General features: G+C 47.6%; 1 protein-coding gene across 3 annotated transcripts in view; it reads right to left on the bottom strand.

Moving 5' to 3' along the window:
* MAPRE1 (microtubule associated protein RP/EB family member 1) overlaps nt 1–17,163 on the bottom strand; it is a 45,113-nt gene extending 27,950 nt beyond the window's left edge. Inside the window, exons 1-2 of one of the 3 annotated variants that reach the window (XM_040436125.1) lie at nt 17,085–17,163; nt 13,508–13,632 (exon numbers count right to left, since the gene is read on the bottom strand). In XM_040436125.1, coding sequence (XP_040292059.1) covers nt 13,508–13,628 — 121 coding nt within the window. In that variant the 5' untranslated portion in view covers nt 13,629–13,632; nt 17,085–17,163. Of the gene's footprint in view, nt 1–13,507; nt 13,633–17,040 lie in introns of those variants that run through there. The other 2 variants (XM_040436126.1, XM_040436127.1) reach the window with 2 other exon arrangements.
* Between the last annotated feature and the right edge of the window lie 4,411 nt (nt 17,164–21,574).

The raw sequence follows: 21,574 nt of genomic DNA, 5'->3' as shown, positions 1-21,574 counted from the left end.
CCAGGTCCTGCTGCTCTAGGCCCAAGCGGTGCTCAGACAAGCATTGTGGCCTCTTCATACTGTACTAAGCACCGCCACATACTATTTATTGCAGCTCAATACCATTCACGATAAAAGCCACATAATCCATAGACAAGAAGCCGCAGCACTCACCGATCAGCAGAGGTCGCACTACATTTTTTCCAAAAGAGTAAAAATACTCCTCCGACCATTTTTGAGGAGTATTTTTTTACCCGAGGAGGAGTATGAAATTTGCAGTAATTCAAATACATAATATATCGGCCTACACTTGCTCACATCTGCGTTTGGAGCCTCTGTTACAGATTCTGTCTAAAGACCGGACACAAAAAAGCCTCACATGCAGCACTTTTTTGGCCTGGTAAAAAGACAGGCTTGTGAATGGAAACTGAACCGACTCCATCATAGTAAGCGGGGTCTGTTCAGCTTCTTCCCTGTCAGGCCGAGTTCACATCACATTTCTGCCATAGATTTAATGTACACACAAAAAACATACATTAACAGACGCCATACGTTAGCCTTTTTGCTGGACTTTGCAGGATGCAAAAACGTGGTACACTGCACATTGCCATCCTGCAAAGTCCTCAAAAAAATAAAAAGTATTTTTATACAATGGAACTCCATGGTGATAGATGTCACAGTATGGCATCTGTTGTGCATGTTGATCGAGTGACAACCCCAGCCTTACGTGCCCAATCCAGCACTTCCGTTATTTTTGTTGTTCTGCTCCATTAGATGAGCAGAACAGAAATAAATAGTGGTGATGTGAACAGGGCCTAAGAGGTGGGAATTTATGCAGGGGACCATTACTGGTCTAAATAAACATCAAGCCATTATAGCGAAGTTATAAAGTCCAGTCCAATATGGTGAGTCTTCCATGTACTTTACCACTTGGCTAGAATAGCCCGTCTGCATTCACTACATACATGCATGTGATGTAATGCAGGGTGTGATCACACACATCTTTACATTACACGCTGCTGTCATCTTGTTCTGCGTCATCTTCATGTCTGGGCCCAGTCTTTAGCTCCACAGCCGCCAGAGTCTTTGGGTAGGGCGCCCGGCACTCCATATTCAAGTATCCCCTAGAAGCCGGCCCCCCCTCCTTCCAGCTGCCGTTGGCTCCACTGCTGCAGGGCGCCAAATCGCTCCAGCGCCCGCCCAAACTAACCAATAGCAAAGCTCCATCCTGTCCGGAGCTTTGCTATTGGTTATTGCAGGCACAGGCAGCATTGCTGCGCTGCCAGCGCTGTTCACAGCGCACACAGCGCACTCAGCGCTGATGAAAAGCAGGGAAAAAAGTCTAAGGCGAATTGGAACGCCTTAGACCTTTTCCCAGGGAGAAAAACGGCTATGACGCTTGTACAGGTGTTATTGCGACCTCTTTCGATCAGATATTGATGACCCATCCTGAAGATAGGCGATGTCCATGTAATGCATGCAGGACTCACGTCCTTACAAGTGGCTCACCTTTCTGGCTGATAGAAGATTAAGCATGGTCCAGATTATAAAACCGGTTGTACCAAGTGGCAAATAAAGCCACATTAACAAATGACTTCATTTAGAGGAACAAAGGCCCTCATTTAGAGGCATTCAGGGAATAGCAGTCCGTTGATATTCAGGATCTCCATGAAAAGGCAATGAGGTCTGAGGAACGGTTTCAGTCTTCACACCAGGGACTTGTGCAGTCCTGTGTAAAGTAAACCATTCATAGACTCTCAGGGAGTGATGAGTTACATGGATTGTGAGACTTGTGCAGCTCAGACAGAGCCGAGTGTACAGGCGAGGAGGAACCAGACCCAGAGGACCACAGCAGATAAAGGCAGCTGTATATAAAAAGGGTGTCTACCACCCAAGCTCTTGTTTCGTCAAGGAAGATGGGGTATTAATGGGAAACTGCAGTAAAAGGAAGGGTTATGGTGGAGTTTTTCAGCACTTTTAGCGGTGTTTTCTCCAGCTAAAAACGCCAGATGTTAAGGCTACATGCACACGACTGTTTTGCGGTCCAGGGAAAAAAAAAAAAAAAAAAAAAAAAAAAAGGGATGACTTTCCGTATGGCATCCGTTTTTTTTTGCAGATCTATTGTAATAATGCCTGTCCTTGTCCGCAAACTAGAAAAAAAAAAAAATAGGACATGCACTATTTTTTGGGCGGAGCAACGGAACGGACATACTGATGCGGACAGCACACGGTGTGCTGTCCGCGTTTTTTGCGGATCCATTAAAATTAATGGGTCCGCATCCTATCCGCACCCATTGGTAAAAGATCATGTGATGACCGGATTGGCGTCAAAGGTCCTTAACCTATAATTAATGCTCAGCACAGGTCCTATTCAGTAAAGGGGACAGAAGCAGATGCCGGCATCGCGAACAAGTGGACTAAGGTGAGTTAAATGATTTTTTATTAATTTTTTTAACCCCTCCAGCGCTGTTTTACTTAACATTCCCTTATAACCATGTTATAAGGGAAAATAATACAATCTACAGAACACCGATCCCAAGCCCGAACTAGAGTGTGAAAGTAGCCTAAGCCCTATCCACTTGAACTGAACCTAGGCCATGTGAAGTCAATGGCTTAAAACAAGCGGCAAGAAAGCCACGGTGGTGCCTTCTCAAACAGCTGATCGGCAGTGATGCCAGGTGTCAGCCCACTAGATACTAACGACCTATCCCTAGGTCATCAGTCGGATAACTCCTTTCATGACTTATTCAGAGGATAGAAGATGAAAATCTTAAGCAACCCCTTTAATTAGGTGGCAATTTTTTGTCCTTCTGGCTCCTTTTGAAAAATGCAGCATGCTGAAGCTCTTGGCCTTTTTCATGCAATCACCATGATGAAAATGCAATCTGTAAGACACTCTGGCCCAGATTTTCTAATCCTGTAAATGGTGTAAACTTTGGCTGTCTAGACTCACAACATTTATCACAGGGGCTCAGGCTGGATGATAATGTGGTGCAGGGAGAGACACTTTTGTATAAAGCTATGGTTGGCTTAGTTTGAGACAATTATAGGCCAGAACAGTGGCGCAAATATGGCTCTAAATGGCGCATCTTAGGCCACACCCCTTTGTGGAGCAAAGAGCAGAAAATTAGATGTGCCAAATGTGCACAAAACATTCCACAATAGAGTAGAAATGTAGCACATGTCAACATATTCCAATAGACAAGAATACAGAAGTACATAACCCCTCCCCCCCCCCTCGCTTCCCGTATCCCAATAGATCTGCATGATGTCTGATGCGCTCTTCTATCATCCTACATACAGCTCATTCAAACTGTATTCAGCCATCTCCAGGTCTCGGTCTAGTAGCATTTAAGTGTATTGCCCGGTGACCCGAGATCCCGAAACAGGCCGATTTGGTCCCTATGAGAGGCTCTGCCACACAGTGGGGTGTCCCAAATTAAGTAGCAGGTCAGTGGTCTCTGTGGGTGCGTAGAATGCACCTATAAACCCTTCCCTTTTCGTAAGAAACCGTTAGAGTACTTTGCCTCCCGGTCTCCTACATATCTGCCGTCAGCCATGGTTGTGTGTGCTCTGTTATTTCGGATATAGTCGGGAAGTCAGGTTTTAGCCAGTGTCTCAATACGCAGTGTTTAAAATCGCTAATATTAGCGCCTGCCCCGCCATAGGAACCAAATGTACGGTATGATGGAAAACAAGATGATGTGATAATTGAAGTTTCATAAGGTTTTGGATAGTCTCAGAGACTTCCATAGTTTGCTTACTGTCAGGCATGTCCAAATCCCATGTAGGAGGTGAGCATTCATCGTGTAGCACTTAGGACATGCAATGCTGCGTGCATCCTGATGGCCTCCTCCCCGATCATGCAAATGACATCCGTAAATTCCCCTATGCATAAGGCAAAATTGTGTTTCTCTCCATATCTCACTAGATACTGCTCTAGTATGACCTCCGTCACCTTCACTATCTCCTCACTTCTTAAAAAGAGCCCCTTTGCCCCCATTTTATTTGCTCTCCTCAACAAGCCATATAGTCTTGCTAAGGACTTAATTTCCTTAGGATCAGAGAGGATGTCCTCCATCTCATCTGTGGAGAGGTCTTTCAATCTCGGTTTGAGAAAGCTCATGACTGGGTGATGCGCTAGAAAGTGGGTTTAATCTAGATGACATATGTCGCACAGTTCCTTAAAGAATAATATCTCATTGTACCAGCATTCCATAAATTCCTTACTGTGAGAAGACCCTTCTGTCTCCAAGCAGTGAATTGTTTATAGGGCCAGGTGTAAATTCAGGGCGTTTCCAAGGAATGAGATATTGGGAAATTAGAAATGGTTTGTGGTAAACTTTCCACAATGCCTTCCGGGCCGCTACCGTGTCTCTAATTTTGTAGTTGAGAGGGCATAGCAGAGAAGCTGGTACGCCAGAGAGCATTTAGACTCCAAGGGTATACCAACTGACTAGTGCCAGAATGGAAAATTCAGAAGACCCTCCTATCCAATCAATTCCATGTCGAAGCAAATTGGCCAAACGGCAAGTTCTGATATCTGGTAGGTCTGCTCACCCCCTCAGTAGCATCAGCTTATTCAACGAGATGCACTCTTTTACCTGACCATATAAGATATCTCAAGGCAGTTTGCAGAGTAATAACATCTGAGTGTTTTGGTAAAACCGGGATAGTTTGCATGGGGGTAGATTAGTTTTGCAAAACTAACCATCTTCACTGAATGTCATCTCCCCAGCACCGAGAGGGAGTTTCATCCACCATGTCTATGTCTGATAATGTATTCTGGATTGCTTTAGGGTAGTTTAACAAATATAATGATTCAGGAGTTCATCTGATATTAATGTTTAAGTATTTCACTGAGGTCTTGGGTATTGTTACCGGAAATGCCTCCAACTGCATGTTCTCAGTCTTGGGGCCAGGTCCAAGATTTCACACTTAGATATATTTAGCCTAAAGCCTGACATAGTCCCAAAATCCGAGAGAAGCTTAAAGGGGTTCTGCACTTTCATTTAACTGATGATCTATCCTCTGGATAGATCATCAGCCTCTGATCAGTGGGGGTCCAACACCCGGGAGCCCGGCCGATCAGCTGTTTGAGAAGGCAGCGGCGCTCCAGCAGCGCTGCAGCCTTCTCACCGTTTACCGCTGGCCCACTGACGTCACGACTAGCATCAACTAGCGTGGGCAGGGCTAAGCTCTGTTCACTGGAATGGAGCTTAGCCCCGCCCACGCTAGCCGATAATAGTCGTGACGTCAGTGAGCCGGCGGTAAACAGTGAGAAGGCCGCGGCGCTGCTGGAGCGCCGCTGCCTTCTCAAACAGCTGATCGGCGGGGGTCCCGGGTGTTGGACCCCCGCCGATCAGAAGCTGATGATCTATCCAGAGGATAGATCAGTTAAATGAAAGTGCAGAACCCCTTTAAACACTACTTAGAACATCCGGACAGGGATCTTCCTGAACAGCAGCAGGTCGCCCGCAAATAAGGTGTGATGTACCTCCACCTCCCCTACTTTGATCCCAGTTAGGTTAGAAGCTGAGGCTATAGCTCAGGAGAGGGCTTTGATCAATAGATTGGAAAAGTGGGGATAATGGGCACCCCTGTAATTTTTTTTATTGAGTTTCAAATTCATATCCTCCCCCTGAGTTCGGGAAGCCCCAAGCTTCTAAGCCAGTGGCTTGCTTTTTAGCTTTTGCCAAGACTACCCAAGTATAGATCAGCATAGAAATCCCTCAAAAATGTCATTTACCTTGCCCGGGTGAGTGTGTCTTTCCCCACTTATCCTTCATCAGAGCAATTGGGGAATGCTTGAACGGGCCTTTTACTAGGGATGTCAGAAGTTTCCCCATCTTATTCCCAAACTTGAACAATTGGGCCTGTGCAGTTCCATATAGATCTTCCCTACAGATGAGCCAGAGTTCGTAATCTTTTTTTCGCCCTAGCCCATTACTCTGTGTAGAGGAGTGGGGTATGGCTGGTATAATTGTTTGTGTTAGTCTCCTTTTCTGCCCTGCCACATAGGAAATTATCCGTCCCTTTAGAAATGCCTTTCCTGCTTCCCATAATAATTGATTGCCGTCTATCCTGTTATTATGCTTTAAATAGTCTTACCACATCCAACACATTCATTCTAAAGTCCTCATATATTGTGTAAAAAAATAAAAAAAATAAAACACGATTTAAAACATATGCAAATTAACCTGAGATGAGTCCTGTACGTGAGATGAATCAGGGACAGGACTCATCTCAGGTTCATTGGCATGTGTATAAAATAGTTGTTTTTTTTTACACAATAAAAGCACACAGAGCTATGGGGACTGGGTATTGCAGATGTGCTAGCGGCCATCTAGCAACCCATGTCCTTAGCTCTATACACAAAATCCCGGTGACAGGTTCCCTTTAACTTCTTTAAATATACCACAGAGTATATATGGTGCCTTCTAGATTGCACCTTATTTATCCAATGGTTTTCCCTTATGTTTTAGGGGTTGTCAAGAAACTGGCAACACCCTCCATGTATGGTGGACCTAGTCCCAAAGTAAGACAGATCTGGCCCAATATCAAGAGGATTGTTTGACGCGTTTGGGAGAGATCCCCCATTCTCAGCACCTGTGTACTGGGGCTTAAACGACCAACATTTAATAATACTGCCTATAAACGTCTACAATATCTTCTAATGTCTGCAAGAATTCATATTGTGTCCAGGTGGAGGTCTCCCTCACTTTCTATCTCTGCAGTTATTCATAGGGTTAATCACACGGCGTTATACCAGATACTTAATGCCACTCTAAGTGATTCCAGGGAACAGGTCTCAAAAGTATGGAATCCATGGTTAAGGCTAGTTTCACACTTGCGGCAGGACGGATCAGACATGCTGTTCACCATGTCGGATCCGTCCTGCGGCTATTTTGACATGCAGTAATTTTAGTCCGGCGGCCTTTCGCCGTGCCGGAGCTCCGCCCCCATTATAGTCGATGGGGACGGAGCGGCGGTCCAGCGGCACGGCGAAATAGCCGCAGTACGGATCCGACATGGTGAACAGCATGTCGGATCCGTCCTGCCGCAAGTGTGAAAGTACCCTAAACTGTGCCAATCCTTGAACACTTAGAATAGCCTACAGAAGACTTAACTGACCTCTTTCTCCCTTTTAAGGCTGTCACGCAACAATTTTTATAATGATAGTCTATGGTGTGGCGCTGCGAATGTGATGTGACAGTTGCAAAAAAAAAATAAAAATCCATTTGAGATGGATTTTTCTGCGACTGTCGTGTCGCAGTATGTTGCGACACCATAGACCAGTGGTGGCGAACCTATGGCACGGGTGCCAGAGGCGGCACTCGGAGCCCTCTCTGTGGGCACCCGCACCCTGGAAAAAGTCTATGGTGTACCCATATGCCTTAGACTCTTCCTGCCATTCATCAGCGCAGGGTGCACTATGAACAGCACAGGCAGCGCACTGAATGTAGGCAGGCTGTTATAGCTAAGTGATAGAGTACATGGAAGATATACTATATCGGACTGTAGTAGAGCTCATGCACACGTGTCCATTCAGTTTTTTTTGCGGACTGTATGCGGAACCATTCATTTCAATGGGTCTGCAAAAAAAACGGAAGTTACTCCATATGCATTCCATTTCTGTATGTCCGTTCCGCAAAAAAATAGAACATGTCCTATTATTGTCCGTATTATGGACAAGGATAGTCCTGTTCTATTAGGGGCCAGCTGTCCCGTTACGCAAAATACAGAATGCACACGAACATCATAGATAAAGGTCAGATGCAAGGGCCCATATTCAGGGTAAATTGCCGTGTTGGCACTATGCGATAAATAAGTGGGTTTTGGGTTGCAGTTCGGGCGCTCGGTCTCTAAAAGGTTCACCATCACTGCCATAGACAATCGTAACAATTGCCGTGCGACGTATAGTGTAGTGCAGCGCGACATGTCGTCGTGTAGACCTAGCCTAAAGGGGTTCTGCAGTTTGTTTAAACTGATGATCTATCCTCTGGATAGTTCATCAGCATCTGATCGGCAGGGGTCCGACACCCGGGACACTGTTTACCGCAGGCCCAGTGACATCACCACTAGTATCACTGGCCTGGGCGGGGCTAAGCTCTGTTCACTTGAATGGAGCTTAGCCCCGCCCAGACAAGTTGGTAGTCGTCGTGATGTCACTGGGCCTGCAGTAAACCGTGAGAAGGCCGTGGTGCTCGTGGAGCGCTGCTGCCTTCTCAAACAGCTGATCGACGGGGGTCCCAGGTGTCGGACCCCCGCCGATCAGATGATCTATCTAGAGGATAGATCATCAGTTTAAACAAACTGCAGAACTCCTTTGACTCTTGGGCCAGAAGAGTCACAGCAGTTGAGCCCTTTTATTTTCATACTGCATTATTCATGTAACTCATATTGTAGGTTATGGGAGTCATTATACTCAAATACGCCTATTTTAGGGTTATTTCAGGCACAGATGGCAGCACGATGGTTAGTTGCACCACCATGGGCAACACCAGTCTTAATGAATGTGCCCTTATGTTCCTAATGTTTTACGACTGCTTTGTTTTTATACACATCCTGCTTCTTCAAACTATATTTGACATTATCCACCGATATTCGATGCTTCTGTGTATTTCTTATGTATTTACATGTATGCTTTGCAAATGTATTTATTTTTTTGCTATTTGTAATAAATAAGTTTTGAAACAAAAAAATAAAAAATAAAAAAGGAAGCAGCTCAAAATTTACCTGTGTAAGGGCATAAGTGTAGGTTCCTTTACATGGCCAGATGTGGAATCACAAGCATGCAAGCAGTTTGCCAAGAAGCGGCCCAGATATGCTCAGGGCATTCCTGAGAAACGGTAGACAAGGCCTGTGTGTGATCGTACTGAATCTGTATGTCCTTGTGTAGATCTGGCGTGGTCATTCACAGAGATGACATGCTCCAGCCCCTTGGCGTGGTAACCAGGGCCCAGCATACCAGACAAGCTCTCTTCTATAATATTGCCGTGCACTGGTGGGTAGGGAAGGGGGCTTTGCATTTCTTCAAGTACCATAACAGCAACCCAAACTATGTACTTTAAGGCAAAATGAACCAAAAACTCTAATGGCAAATGCTTCATCCTAAGACGCCCACACAACCCCCACATCAATATAACAATGAAGCTATCCGACACTGGATCTTAGGAAAGAAACTGGCACTATAGCAACAAAGCCGTTAACACTTCTAGAACATGAGGGCCAGCTACTGAAGGGTCGCTGACGGCAGACAATGACCACAGTTACTGGGCAACAGCACAATAGCCAAACATCAGCAGGCAGCAAAGCCGCACTTAAGTGTCCCCGTATTTAAAAAAAAAAAAAGTGACGTCTCAGGTTTTTATTGGTTAGGGTCTGAGTGCTAAGACCCTCATAGATCACTAAAATGAGGAAAGAAGTGCTCACTTTCCTCACTGCTGGAGACAGACTTGAGACAGACTACTGACCGCGTCTTCAGCAGTGAGGAGAGATCCCGATATGTGAGCACTTCTCTCTGCTCATTCTAGAGATCGCTGGGAGTCTCAGGACTCGGACCCCCACCAACCAAAACCTTTAATGTCGCTATGACATACCAAAATCCTTTTGAAAGTGCAGGTACACTTCAACTATAGACAGTGGAGACATTAAATGCTGGTCAAAGCCCTGCAGTTGCCAGGCTGACTTAAGGAGTTGTCTCACTTCAGCAAATGGCATGTACGTTAATACAAGGCACTTATTATTGCGATTGTCCATATTGCTTCCTCTGCTGGCTGGATTCATTTCTCAAACTCCTTTTACACCGTTTCCAGGGGTAAGACCACCCTGCAATCCAGTAGTGGTGGTCGTGCTATCACACTATTGGAAAAAGGTCCAGCCTCTCGTGGGGGCCACCTTATACCTACACTGCAGCAGAGGCCATAACTCCTGAACACGAGAAGTGTACAATAGGATGGAAAAATGAATCCATCCAGCAAGGGAAAGTAATATGGACAATCCCAATACATTAGTAAGTGCCTTGCATTAACTTTCTCTACAAGATTAATGTAATTTGCTGAAGAGAGACACCCTTTTAACTAGGGTTGTTGCGGGTATCGAAATTTCGATACCCAATCGATACTTTTGTCCCGGTATCGATACGATACCGGGATTTCCGTTTTTTCGATACTGGGCTGCGCTTCTGCGCAGTCTAGTATCTCTGAACATGAGCGCGCTGCTATCGGCGCGCTCATGTTCTCTCTCAGCAGCACGGGGAGAAGGAAGCTGTCCTCCCTCCCCCTGTGCTGCTGCCACCAATGAGAAGAGAGGGGCGGAGGAGGGGCGGCAATGAGAAGAGAGGGGCGGAGGAGGGGCGGCAATGAGAAGAGAGGGGCGGAGGAGGGGCGGGCGCACTGCGCCACCAATGATAGGATTACTATCAGAGCGATGGGAGGAGACATCAGCTTCACTAGTGGGCGTTCCTTTTCCCTGCGCTGCGATTGGACAGCGCTACAGCCAGGGAGAAGGAACGCCCACTAGTGAAGCTGATGTCTCCTCCCATCGCTCCGATAGTAATCAGCAGCATGTGGAGCAGGAGAGGAGACAGTAATGGGGCACTGCGGGCGAACGGAGCGGCGCCCAGGACTAAATGGTGAGTGCTGAGACATCGCTGGGCGCCGCTCTGTGTGGCCTAATAGTGAAAGTCTGGACTCATATACAGTAGTCAGTCTTTAACACATACAGGAGGCGGGTGCCAGCAGCAGAATCGCATTGCCGGCACCCTGCCCCTGACAGGGAGCTGCGATCAGCGGCAGTTAACTGCCGCTGATCTGCTAGTACCCGCCTCCTGTATAAAGGGGTAAAATCATTGGTGGTGCAGTGTGCCCCCCCCTCAATCCCCCCATCCCATTAAAATCATTGGTGGCACAGTGCGCCGGCCCCTCTCAACCCTCCAGTATTAAAATCATTGGTGGCAGTGGCCACAGGGACCTCTCCACTCCCCCTCATTGGTGGTGCAGTGGCAGCTTCTGATCGGAGCCCCAGCTGTGTAAGCCTGGGGCTCCGATCGGTTACCATGGCAGCCAGGACGCTACAGAAGCCCTGGTTGCCATGGTAACATCCCTGATGCTGTGTGCACAAAGCACAGAGCAGCAGGGACAGTGTGGAGTCCTATTCACCCTGATAGAGATCTATCAGGGTGAATAGGAAAAGGGATGAAAGATCCCAGGTTCTAGCCCCTAAGGGGGGAAATAGTTATTAAATAAAAAGTGAAAAAAAAAAAAAAACACTAAAATATGAAGTATAAATCACCCCCCTTTTCCCAATTTCACATATAAAATATATAAATAAACATATTACATCGCCACGTCAGAAAAGTCCAAACTATTAAAATATAAAAAAAAAATCTAGGTGGTGAATGCCGGAACAGAAAAAATAAAATAAAAACTGCGCGATTCGCCATTTTTAAAAATGAGGAATGCACGTGGCTTTTTTTGTTTATTTTTTTCGCGTGGTATCGAATGGTATCGAGTATCGCAATACTTTTTCATGGTATCGAAACCGAATCAAAAATTTGGTATCGCAACAACTCTACTTTTAACTATGGCTCAGTTATATCAATGACAACTCCACACCATGCACTTTTACAGGAAGTCAAAGTCAATCAATGCCTGAGCAAACTTCTCACTGCAATGCGCAGTTTAAAGGGCTTCTGTGATTTTTTTTTTTTTTTGGGCTAGTTAAATTAGTTATATTGCGATATATGAAAATATAATGGTGTTACTTTGATCCAGCAGTTTCTTCCAAAAACGAAGTTTTATAATATGTAAATTAGGTCTCTACCAGCAAGTAGGGCGGCTACTTGCTGGTAGCTGCTGCAGAAAACCGCCCCCTCGTCGTGTTGATTGACAGGGCCAGCTGGGATCTCCTCCTCCGGCCAGCCCTGTCGGCATTTCAAAAATCGTGCGCCTGTGTTCATTCGGCGCAGGCGCTCTGAGATGAGGAGGCTCGTCTCCTCAGCACTCCCTCAGTGCGCCTGCGCCGATGACGTCTTCTATTTCGGTGATGTCATCGGCGCAGGCGCACTGAGGGAGTGCTGAGGAGACGAGCCTCCTCATCTCAGAGCGCCTGCGCCGAATGAACACAGGCGCACGATTTTTGAAATGCCGACAGGGCTGGCCGGAGGAGGAGATCCCGGCTGGCCCTGTCAATCAACACGACGAGGGGGCGGTTTTCTGCAGCAGCTACCAGCAAGTAGCCGCCCTACTTGCTGGTAGAGACCTAATTTACATATTATAAAACTTCGTTTTTGGAAGAAACTGCTGGATCAAAGTAAGCAACACCATTATATTTTCATATATCGCAATATAACCAATTTAACTAGCCCAAAAAAAACAAAAAACACTTTAGTGGGGTGACAGAAGCCCTTTAAGGCTCCTTTCACACGTCCACAAATGGGTCCGCATCAGTTCCGCAATTTTGCGGAATGGGTGTGGACCCATTCATTTTCTATGGTGACTGAATGGATGCGGACAGCACACAGTGTGCTGTCTGCAGTTGCGGAGCGCGGCCCCGATCTTCGGGTCCGTAGCTATGCAAAAGATAAAACATGTCCTATTCTTGTCCGCAGCTGCAGACAAGAATAGGCATTTCTATAGGGGTGCCGGGCGGGTGTGTTGCGGATCCGCAATACACCACGGACGTGTGAATGGAGCCTAACTCTATTGGCAGCCACTAACAGGCAGTGGATATCTTGATATAAGGTAGCCTGTGGCTATGGGGGAAGGGGGATGATTTCAGCCCTTGCCACTAATGCAATAACCAGGACCCCTGCAGGTCTACTGAATGAACCCAACTCAATCTGTAGGGTTCTAGCTGCTGCCAACCTGAAGGAGGGTGGGGAAGGAATGCTCTTTGCAAGTTTCAAATGGACTTAAAGTTGTTGTCCAAGGGAAAATAAAATAAACTCCGCTTGTTGAAAATAAGTAATAAAAAAATGTATTAAGGGGGTTGCCTCGTCTCACCATTATAGCAAGCTATGCGGTTTCTGAAACTGAGCTGTTTCCGTAGCTCCCAAGGACTGTAATAGGAGCTACTGAAACAGCAGATGCCAGGCTGCTCCACTGTCTTCATGCCACCTCCTAGTCGGAACTGTGTCTCATCTTGCCCTAGTAACAGCAAGATGAGACAACCCCCTTTAATCACTAACCCCCTGGCACTGCCATTCTGACCACACCCAGCCCACACTACTTTGCGATGACATGTGAAGGCTGCAGGGGTCATATAACCCCATGTCAGGACGTCATCATTGCAGCTGGACACCGAACGGTGGGGAGCAGGGGACGTGATCAGAACAAACATGTGCTGCTCCACATTAGTGTAGTAATGTAGGAGGGAGAAAACCGGTGTCAACCATATAGGAGGGACTGAACTCAGCCCCCAACACGTCCTGTGGAGGGCGCCCCACTCATGCAGACAATATATTCTAAATCTCCCCTGATCACTTCCAGTCCTCTCCATGGCTGTATGCAGGGCCGTCACTTACCTGAACACAGATGCTCTATCTTGGTCAGGTTGAGTTGTAGGGACTCATTAATCCAAGCAAGCATGTCATGACGACTTAGATTGTCACTGGTTACTGACGTGGAATAAACATTCACTGCCATTGTTCTGAAAAAAGAAATACGAGAACAAAGATCAGAACAAAAAAATTAATTATGCAAAAAAAAAATACAACAATGTGACTGCCCCAGAACCCGGAGCTATAGATCACTGCCTTCCCTGGTGCCACCAGTCTCATGACTGTGCCACAGGAAGGGGGGGGGGGGGGCTCTGTCTAAATTCTACACTGCGCTCATTACTGTGCCTCTTATTAGGTCTGTTTCAGAAGACACGACAACCACTCGTTGTTCCACTGGGTGCTGTTCCGGTGCAAGGTTGGCTCCACAGCCTCCTGAAACCAGCAGTTTGTGTCCCTGAGCCGCTCCTCCTGCTGTAGTCGGCCATAATGAAGCTGCGGCGCCGTCTCTGGTCATAAAGTACATAGACACTTCTCTTCCACTTGTCACGCTGGCATTTTTTCTATGTAGATTACTCACTTCATTAATCTGCCCGGTGGAACAACTCTTTAAGTAGACATCAACCCTCCATAATTTATGCAGTGATATACAGAGACAAAACCTGGACTCCTCCAAGATGTGACTGAAGCCACCTAAGATGTCGTCTTTCCTAACTCAACCGTGGACACGTGGAAGAGCTGAGCATGCATGTGGCTCTGGAAGCATCTTAAATCCCACAAGGCCACCCAAGGAACAAGTCGGCAGTCATCCCTGCATGACTGGGTGCGCCCTGCGCTGGTGAGGTGGGTGGGGTCTCTTCTTCCTCCCAGTTCGGACTTCCGGTAGGTCTTATGGACATCAGGATTTACAAGGTACATGGCTATCAGCCCTCCGATAACAAGTGACCGCACAGCAGATTTGGAGGTCGTAGCATGGCATGCCATCTTAGCTGAAGTCTGACAGCACAGCAAAAAGGGACACGAGACCCCGCTCAGGGGGGACACAAGTAAATCAGCATCTGGAAAGGTTTAATTCGCCATCAATAGGTGGCAGATTAGCAAATATTCTGGATTATCAAACAAACAAAGCTGCCTGGTGAAGATAGAGACGTTTCGAGAGGACCAGAAGCACAAAATATTAACCCAATCTGCGGCGGCCACGTCACTCAGAATTTCTGCTTCGGGTCTTCTGAAATGACATTACTATTAGACCACAGTTTGTGAGATGCTAATTCAATGGAGACGACCAGCGACGGATCTGTCACCAGCAATCAGATGAGCGCGGCAGCACAGCCTTCAATCTAGACAACTCATTCATGTATGGCAGCCGATTGCTGGTGACAGATCCGTCGCTGGTCGTCTCAATTGAATTAGCACGGGGAGATATGGCTGATGGACCAGTAGGGGGCAGAAACGGCTAGTGATCTGGAAGGTGGTCAGAGCAGATATACATGTTATGTATGAGCACGTTAGGCTACTTTCACACCTGCGTTCAGGTGTCCACTCGTGAGCTCCGTTTGAAGGGGCTCACAAGCGGAACCGAACGCAGCCGTCCAGCCCTCATGCATTCTCAATGGAGGCGGATCCGCTGAGAATGCATCCGACTGCCAACGTTCAGCCTCCGCTCAGTGAGCGGACACCTGAACGCTGCTTGCAGCGTTCGGGTGTCCGCCTGGCCGTGCGGAGGCGAGCGGATCCGTCCAGACTTACAATGGAAGTCAATGGGGACGGATCCGCTTGAAGATGACACTATATGGCTCAATCTTCAAGCGGATCCGTTCCCCATTGACTTTCAATGTAAAGTCTGGACGGATCCGCTCAGGCTACTTTCACACTTAGAAATTTTTCTAAGTTATAATGCAGACAGATCCGTTCTGAACGCTAGTGTGAAAGTAGCCTTAGGGGGTATGCTCTCAGCAAGGGAGACGGATACAGCACGCAGGATTTTAGTATTTGTCGCTGTGCTCCTGATGGCATAAATGTAGCCGTCTGCAGCGCTATTCCTGCCATCAAGAAGCGGAGGGACCCCGTCATATGTGAAAGGGATCAGTGGAGATGGAAGCCATGTAATAGGGGGGCATATAATGGGCAATACAGGGGAGAATGTAAGGGGGTAATAGGGGGCATATAACGGTGACACAGGAGAATGTAAGGGGGTAATGGGGGAATGGAATGGGCAATACAGAGAAGAATGTAAGGGGGTAATAGGGAGCATGTAAGGGGCGATACAGGGGAGAATGTGAGGGGGTAATAGGGAGAATGTGAGGGGGTAATAGGGAGAATGTAAGGGGCGATACAGGGGAGAATGTGAGGGGGTAATAGGGAGAATGTAAGGGGCGATACAGGGGAGAATGTAAGGGGTAATAGGGAGAATGTAAGGGGCGATACAGGGGAGAATGTGAGGGGGTAATAGGGAGCATGTAAGGGGCGATACAGGGGAGAATGTGAGGGGGTAATAGGGAGCATGTAAGGGGCGATACAGGGGAGAATGTGAGGGGGTAATAGGGAGAATGTAAGGGGCGATACAGGGGAGAATGTTAGGGGGTAATAGGGATAATGTAAGTGGCGATACAGGGGAGAATGTGAGGGGGTAATAGGGGGCATGTAATGGGCGATACAGGGGAGAATGTGAGGGGGTAATAAGGGGCATGTAATGGGCGATACAGGGGAGAATGTGAGGGGGTAATAAGGGGCATATAACAGGTGACACAGGAGAATGTGAGGGGGTAATAGGGGGCATGTAATGGGCGATACAGGGGAGAATGTGAGGGGGTAATAAGGGGCATATAACAGGTGACACAGGAGAATGTGAGGGGGTAATATGGGGCATGTAATGGGCAATACAGGGGAGAAGGTGAGGGGGTAAAAGGGAGCATATAATAAGTAATACAGGGGAGACTAAGAGGGTAAAAAGGCCACATAACAGGTAATACAGGGGAGAATGTAAGAGGGTAATAAACGGCATATCGGCTGATCTAAGCAGGTACATAAGGGTGTATAGGGGTCAAATAATTGGTGATGTAGGAGGAAAACCATGAGAAAAGGGTCATAGATGCACAAGATGTGAGAATAATAAGAAAGGCTAACGGGCATATAAGGGGCAATTTAGAGACAGGAGGGGGTAATAGGGGGGCATATCAGAGGTAAACTACGGGATGTGTGCCATAGCGATAGGGGCATTTCATGGATGATGTTGGGGTGAACATGAGGAGGTAATATGGGCATATAACGGGTAATGGAGACCACACGAGGGGCTATAGGGGGCATATAATGGGTAAGGTATTGGATGTGTGTCAGGGTAATAGGGGCACATACAGGGGGTGCAGGTGAGAACATGAGCGGTAATAGGGGCACACCCTGGGTTATATAAAGGTAGACGTAGTGTAAGGAGAATGAGGGGCCGCCACCCTGAACCAGCTGGGAGAGGACGGGGGAATCGGCTAGGATTCGGAGGAGAGGGTGAGGGTGCTTCACGCCAGGAATCAGGGGCTACCTATCACAAGACCGTCCGCCGCCCCTACCGTCTGCACCCCGAGACTTCCCCCTCTCACGCCGCTGCCGTTACCTTTTTCTGTCTCGTTCAAACCGGCCTCACCCGTGCTGATGTCACACGCCTGTAGAAGAACGTGCCGTGCGGGATGACGTCACCTCATGAATAATTTATACTTCGCTTAGTTGCTAGGTGACGCTTTGTCTGGAGCAGAGCAAAACCACACCCAAGAATCACGTGATGTGAGTGTGAGGAAGCGACGTCATTTCCCGGTCCCGACTGCTGTAGCCATTTTCCCGAAGTGGGACCCAGTAATATAACCGTGTTAGGCTGCGGGAAAATGGCGATCCTCGAACACAGTACTGAGGAAAATAGAGACAGTGTTGAGAGCACGAGTTTACATGGCGGTGTCTCTCCCCATTGGTGGTGTGTGCCGGGCTGGATGTGACGGTTGACGGGCAGATTCCGGTGGACACTACCGCATTGTAGGGCTGGTGGGCGGGGCCCTGCGTACTGCAGAGCAACGCCTGCCTCCCTGTGTCGTACTGCGGAGCTGCACTAGCAGGTGACAGCCACTGGGGGCAATAGAAAGACTGTTTCCTCACCGAGGGCTGCGCCCTGTCTTAAAGGCCGGGTGTAATACTGGCCTATTGTGCAAATAATATACCGTATGTCTATGAATAGACAATTTTACCATCCGGTTATGTTTCTGAGTTATGATATATCATCACACAATTAATAATGTCCTGTAAGAAGAGTAATAATCATACTGTCCAGTTTAATCACCACATGAGGAGTAATAATACACTACAGTCATAGTTATATATCACCACATGAGTAATAATACACTACAGTCATAGTTATATATCACCACATAAGTAATAATACTTTCCCTTACGTCCTCTCCCCTGTGAAACTAGTAGGACAGGTGGAATTTTTGATGACAAAAAAATTTCCTACCAAGAACTAATTAAATAATTAGTAGAAAACCCACCCCTATAAAGGGCAGACTGCCCATAATCCAGTGCTTTTTTTTCTCTGTCCCTGTGGACAGTAGGACGGGTCAGGATGCGGCCTGTTACCTTAAAAAATTTGTTTTTTGATAGTGATATTTTCCTACCACTTAATTGGTGGTCCTGGCCCAAAGTCGTCCTCGGTCCCCTCAGCCTACGGTATCGTTGGTCCGCGATCCGCCGCATGCTGCACCAGAGGTAGCGGCAGTCCAGGCTACAGGGGCTTGCGAGGCTGTGGATCGCCGGCGTCTCTGTCGCCGGCTCCTGCTGCACGACGCTGCACGGCCGACAGGGAGTGCGTCATCGACGACTTCCAGTTCTCGCGCTGGGTTTGTTTGTCCTAAATGCAGGTGTATTTCGGTAATATGAGCCCCGGGGGCTACAGGATTTAAAGATATATGTAATATATATGTCGTTTAAAACTAATATTCCTTGGCTTTTAGGAAAAGTTTTAAGTTGAGGCGGAGCTATCGGGCGGGGGGCCGAGCTAAGGTCAGAGGTGGAGCTAGTCCACCTATATAAGCCCACAACAAGAGGAGTACTTCCTCTTTCTGAGCAGAGAGCTAAGGCTACAGTTTTGTGGCTGCTACTACTACTAAACTTTCTTTCTAGATGGCGTCCCCTAACGGTGATCAGCGCGGGGAAGCCTCCAACAAGCAGAGACATCTAGTCTGCGCTTCCTGCGAGATGCCAATGCCGGACTCCTATGAGTACAATAGGTGTCGGTTATGTCGTCCTCCTCTGTCACAACCCACTGTAAGCGACATGTTTGGGTGGATGAAGGACTTTATGGGAAATTCCATTTCCGAAATTAAAAGCGCCCTCGCCTCCAAGAGATCAAGAGCATCATCTCCGGGTCCGATGCCTATGCTGGAAGAGGCGATCTCCGTGGACGACCATTCTTCCTCTTCCTCGGACGACGAAGATTCACTGTTCCTGTTTCCAGCCGAAAAAACCCAAAGGCTTTTACGCTCCATCCAGTCAGGGGATCGTGATGTTGAGCAAGGGGAAGCTCCGCCGTCCACCTCTAGGGGGTTAAGAACCTTCAAAGTGGACGAAAACCTTAAGCGTTTCATGCTTACCGAATGGAAGCATCCGGAAAAGGGTCCAGTCCTCAACAAGAGGTTTAAACTTATGTTCCCCCTCCAAGAGTCAGAGTCCGACCTTTGGATACCGCCTCCGAAGGTCGACATGGTGATATCCAAATTGTCCAAAAGGACCCTAGTCCCGTCAGATGACGGTAGTCATCTCCAGGACCCGTTAGATCGGAGGGTTGAATGCACCCTAAGGCGCAATTACTCCGCTGCGGCAGCTTCCGCGTCAGTAGCTGTTGCCTCGTCTGAGACCGTGGACTTTGTACGTTTCCGCATCCTAAGAATTCAGACTGACCTGGAGGCCGGAGTGGCCAGAACGGACATTTTGGATCAGTTTAAGACCCTCCTGTTAGGAGCAGATTTTCTATGCGACGCCTCTGCGCAGCATTTAAAGCTGGCTGCGAAAAGTATGGCGCTTTCTTCTGCCAACCATAGACCCCTCTGGTTGCGACCTTGGGTCGCTGATAACACTTCTAAGTTTAATTTATGCGGCCTGCCCAATGAGCCAGGAAGGCTATTTGGTTCTGAGCTGGACAAGCTCATGGAAAGCTTGGCAGACAAAAAAGGGAAAAATCTCCATCAACAGTCCTTTCGGGGTCGCAGTAGGTCCAGAAACACAAGACCCCAGGGCCTCTCTAGATCCCAAAGACGTCAGGGGTCCTCCACACGCGGACGCGGTCGGGGCAGGGATCGCAAGGCGGACCTATGACTCTCCCACTTACCTTCCCCCTTCCCCTCCAGACCCTCCGTGCGATGCACAACTTCCAAGTGTTCCTCCAGTCGGAAGTCGTTTAAGTTTTTTTCAGCATTCCTGGCTGCAAGAAATTCCGGATCAGTGGGTCCTAAATATAATTTTGTCCGGCTACACGATAGATTTCGTGTCTCCCCCTCAGGAGAAATTTGTGTTAACCCGGCCTTTACCCCAAATCAAACAAAAGATCCTGGAGGACGCGGTCCTCTTTACCTTCACAAAAAAGCCCTAGAGGAGGTTCCCTCCCATGAACAAGGGTGAGGGGTGTATTCCCCCATATTTCTAGTCCCAAAGCCTTCCGGAGACTGGCGTATGATAATAGATCTGCGCTACCTAAACCGCTTCATAAGGCAGAAGCGCTTCAGAATGGAGACCATCCGCTCCTTAATCAATATTCTAAATCCCGGAGACCTCATGGTCACCATAGATCTAAAGGACGCTTATCTTCATGTCCCTATTCATCCAACTCACCAAAAGTCCCTAAGGCCTCTTTCACACGGGCGTTGCGGGAAAATGTGCGGGTGCGTTGCGGGAACACCCGCGATTTTTCCGCACGAGTGCAAAACATTGTAATGCGTTTTGCACTCGCGTGAGAAAAATCGCGCGTGTTTGGTACCCAGACCCGAACTTCTTCACAGAAGTTCGGGCTTGGGATCGGTGTTCTGTAAATAGCATTATTTTCCCTTATAACATGGTTATAAGGGAAAATAATAGCATTCTGAATACAGAATGCATAGTAAAACATCGCTGGAGGGGTTAAAAAAAAAATATATATATATTTAACTCACCTTAGTCCACTTGATCACGTAGCCGGCATCTCCTTCTGACTTCATCTGATCTCTGTGCAGCAACAGGACCTTTGGTGACGTCATTCTGGTCATCACATGATCCATCACATGATCTTTTACCATGGTGATGGATCATGTGATGACCAGAATGACGTCACCAAAGGTTCTGTTGCTGCACAGAGATCAGATGAAGCCAGAAGGAGATGCCGGGCTACGCGAACAAGTGGACTAAGGATAAGTTTAATTTTTTAAAATTTATTTTTAACCCCTCCAGCGATGTTTTACTATGCATTCTGTATTCAGAATGCTATTATTTTCCCTTATAACCATGTTATAAGGGAAAATAATAATGATCGGTTCCCCATCCCGATCGTCTCCTAGCAACCGTGCGTGAAAATCGCACCGCATCCGCACTTGCTTGCTCAAGTGATGCGTGAAAATCACAGCTCATGTGAACAGCCCCTCAGAAATGAATGGGTCGGTATTCAGTGCGGGTGCAATGCGTTCACCTCCCGCATCGCATCCGCGCGGAATACTCGCTCGTGTGAAAGGGGCCTAAGAGTTGTGGTCTCCATAAAGGGTGTGGTAAAGCATTACCAGTTTGCTGTTCTACCCTTTGGCATCTCTTCCGCTCCCCACACCTTTACAAAGGTTGTGGCTCTAGTTGTTGCCAAAGTCCGGCTTCAAGGGCTAGAAATCGTGCCATATCTAGACGACTGGCTTTTAAAAGCCGCCTCTCTAGACGTTCTTCAACCCATCTTCATTTGGCTCTTCAGACTCTCCAGCAGTTAGGCTGGTTAATAAACTGGGAACCGCTGGAGAGTCTGAAACTGGGAAAAGTTCCACTTCCCGGGTATTCCTGGGGTTTATAGTGGATTCTCAAGCAATGACTCTCTCTCTCCAGAGAGGAAAGATCGGG

Source organism: Bufo bufo, chromosome 6 (assembly GCF_905171765.1).
Source record: "Bufo bufo chromosome 6, aBufBuf1.1, whole genome shotgun sequence".
NCBI lineage: Eukaryota > Metazoa > Chordata > Amphibia > Anura > Bufonidae > Bufo > Bufo bufo.
The sequence above is the reverse complement of the archived record's forward strand: the minus strand, read 5'-3'. Positions and strand labels throughout refer to the sequence as shown.